The 1,409-nt window shown below is 43.4% G+C and overlaps 1 protein-coding gene across 1 annotated transcript; it reads left to right on the top strand.

Annotated features, from left to right (window-relative positions):
* Positions 1 to 7: 7 nt before the first annotated feature.
* LOC119344950 (cytochrome P450 709B2-like) lies at positions 8 to 1,403 on the top strand (the record flags this gene model as incomplete). Its single annotated transcript, XM_037615226.1, has 3 exons — positions 8 to 20; positions 119 to 488; positions 1,110 to 1,403. Coding segments are annotated over exons 2-3 (540 nt in total), but the record flags the coding sequence as incomplete, so codon positions are not given.
* Between the last annotated feature and the right edge of the window lie 6 nt (positions 1,404 to 1,409).

The raw sequence follows: 1,409 nt of genomic DNA, 5'->3' as shown, positions 1-1,409 counted from the left end.
CCTCCGGTACCTGGATTATGGTATGTATGTAACGAGAACTCGAAGGAGTATCTAATCTTGAACTAAATCGATCAAATAAATTAACTCTTGAAATGAATAATTTTGTGATTGATTCCAGGTACCTGCCAACACGTCGCAACCGTCGGGCATGGTATCTTGACAAGCTTGTGAAACATAAGATCTCACAGATCATAGAGGCGCGACTCGCTAGCGGCGTCTACGAAGATGACCTGCTCGGGCAGATGCTGCAGCTGCAGCTGCAAACATGTAGCAGCGGCAGCACCGAGACCCTGAGCACCGAGGAGATGGTTGGCGAGTGCAGGACTTTCTTCGCGGCTGGGTACGAAACCAGTGCCAGCCTCATTACCTGGGCGATGTTCCTGCTCGCCAGCTACCCACGGTGGCAGGAGATGGTCAGGGAGGAGGTCGTCCGGGAATATCCCGCTCACCGGTTACCCATAGGTGACGCCCTCGGCAAGTTGAAGCTGGTATGCTACGCACGTACATACTCCCACCTTCTAAATTATATATGGTGCATATAATAACTTTCTAAAATATAACTTCCTTAACTGCGATCGTGTTTATAGAAAAAATGTGAACATTTACAAAATGAACATAAACCATATCAAAATATATTTCATGACAAATATAATTATATTGATTTGATATTGTAGATGTTGATAATTATTATTTCTATATAAAGATGGTCAAAGCATAACTTTAAAAATGTATTATATACACTATAATTTTGCCAGGACTTAGGCTGGTCATAGTGGGGAGTAACTTAGACTAGTGTCATGCATATGACACTAGCATAAGTTACTACCTCCATAATGCAAAGTAATATAGTAGTAGTATCATAGATCGCTTCATTTATTATTTCATAGACTCATTTGCCTCGGGAAGCGCTATGTTACAATAACATATTATGTTACCATAAGCAACTCTTTGCTCATTAAATACTTGCCACATAAGCAAAATTGTCATGGGATGTGTTAAGTTACTATCTAAGTTACTCCCACTATGGCTAGCCTTATAGATTAGCGTTAAATCTCATACCTTTTTTTTATCCATATCCATAGAAGAATAAACGCCGTGGTGACTTGCAGCTTAACATGTTGCTCTTGGAGACACTGAGGCTCTATGGCCCCATAGCTTTCCTCCAGAGGAAGACTGCCTCAGACACTATCCTAACGCACGTGAAGGTGCCGAAAGGAACGATGATAACAATACCATTAGTTTTGTTGCACCGGGACAAGGAGATTTGGGGACCCGACGCCGACGAGTTTAATCCGATGAGGTTCCAGAATGGCTTATCGAGAGCCGCCAAGCATTCACACGCGCTGCTGGCCTTCTCATTCGGGCCGAGGGTTTGTGCCGGGCAAAACTTCGCCATGGTTGAGGTGCAG

Source organism: Triticum dicoccoides, unplaced genomic scaffold (genome assembly GCF_002162155.2).
Source record: "Triticum dicoccoides isolate Atlit2015 ecotype Zavitan unplaced genomic scaffold, WEW_v2.0 scaffold194750, whole genome shotgun sequence".
NCBI lineage: Eukaryota > Viridiplantae > Streptophyta > Magnoliopsida > Poales > Poaceae > Triticum > Triticum dicoccoides.
Note: the sequence above shows the minus strand (reverse complement) of the source record. Positions and strands in the feature narration are given on the sequence as shown.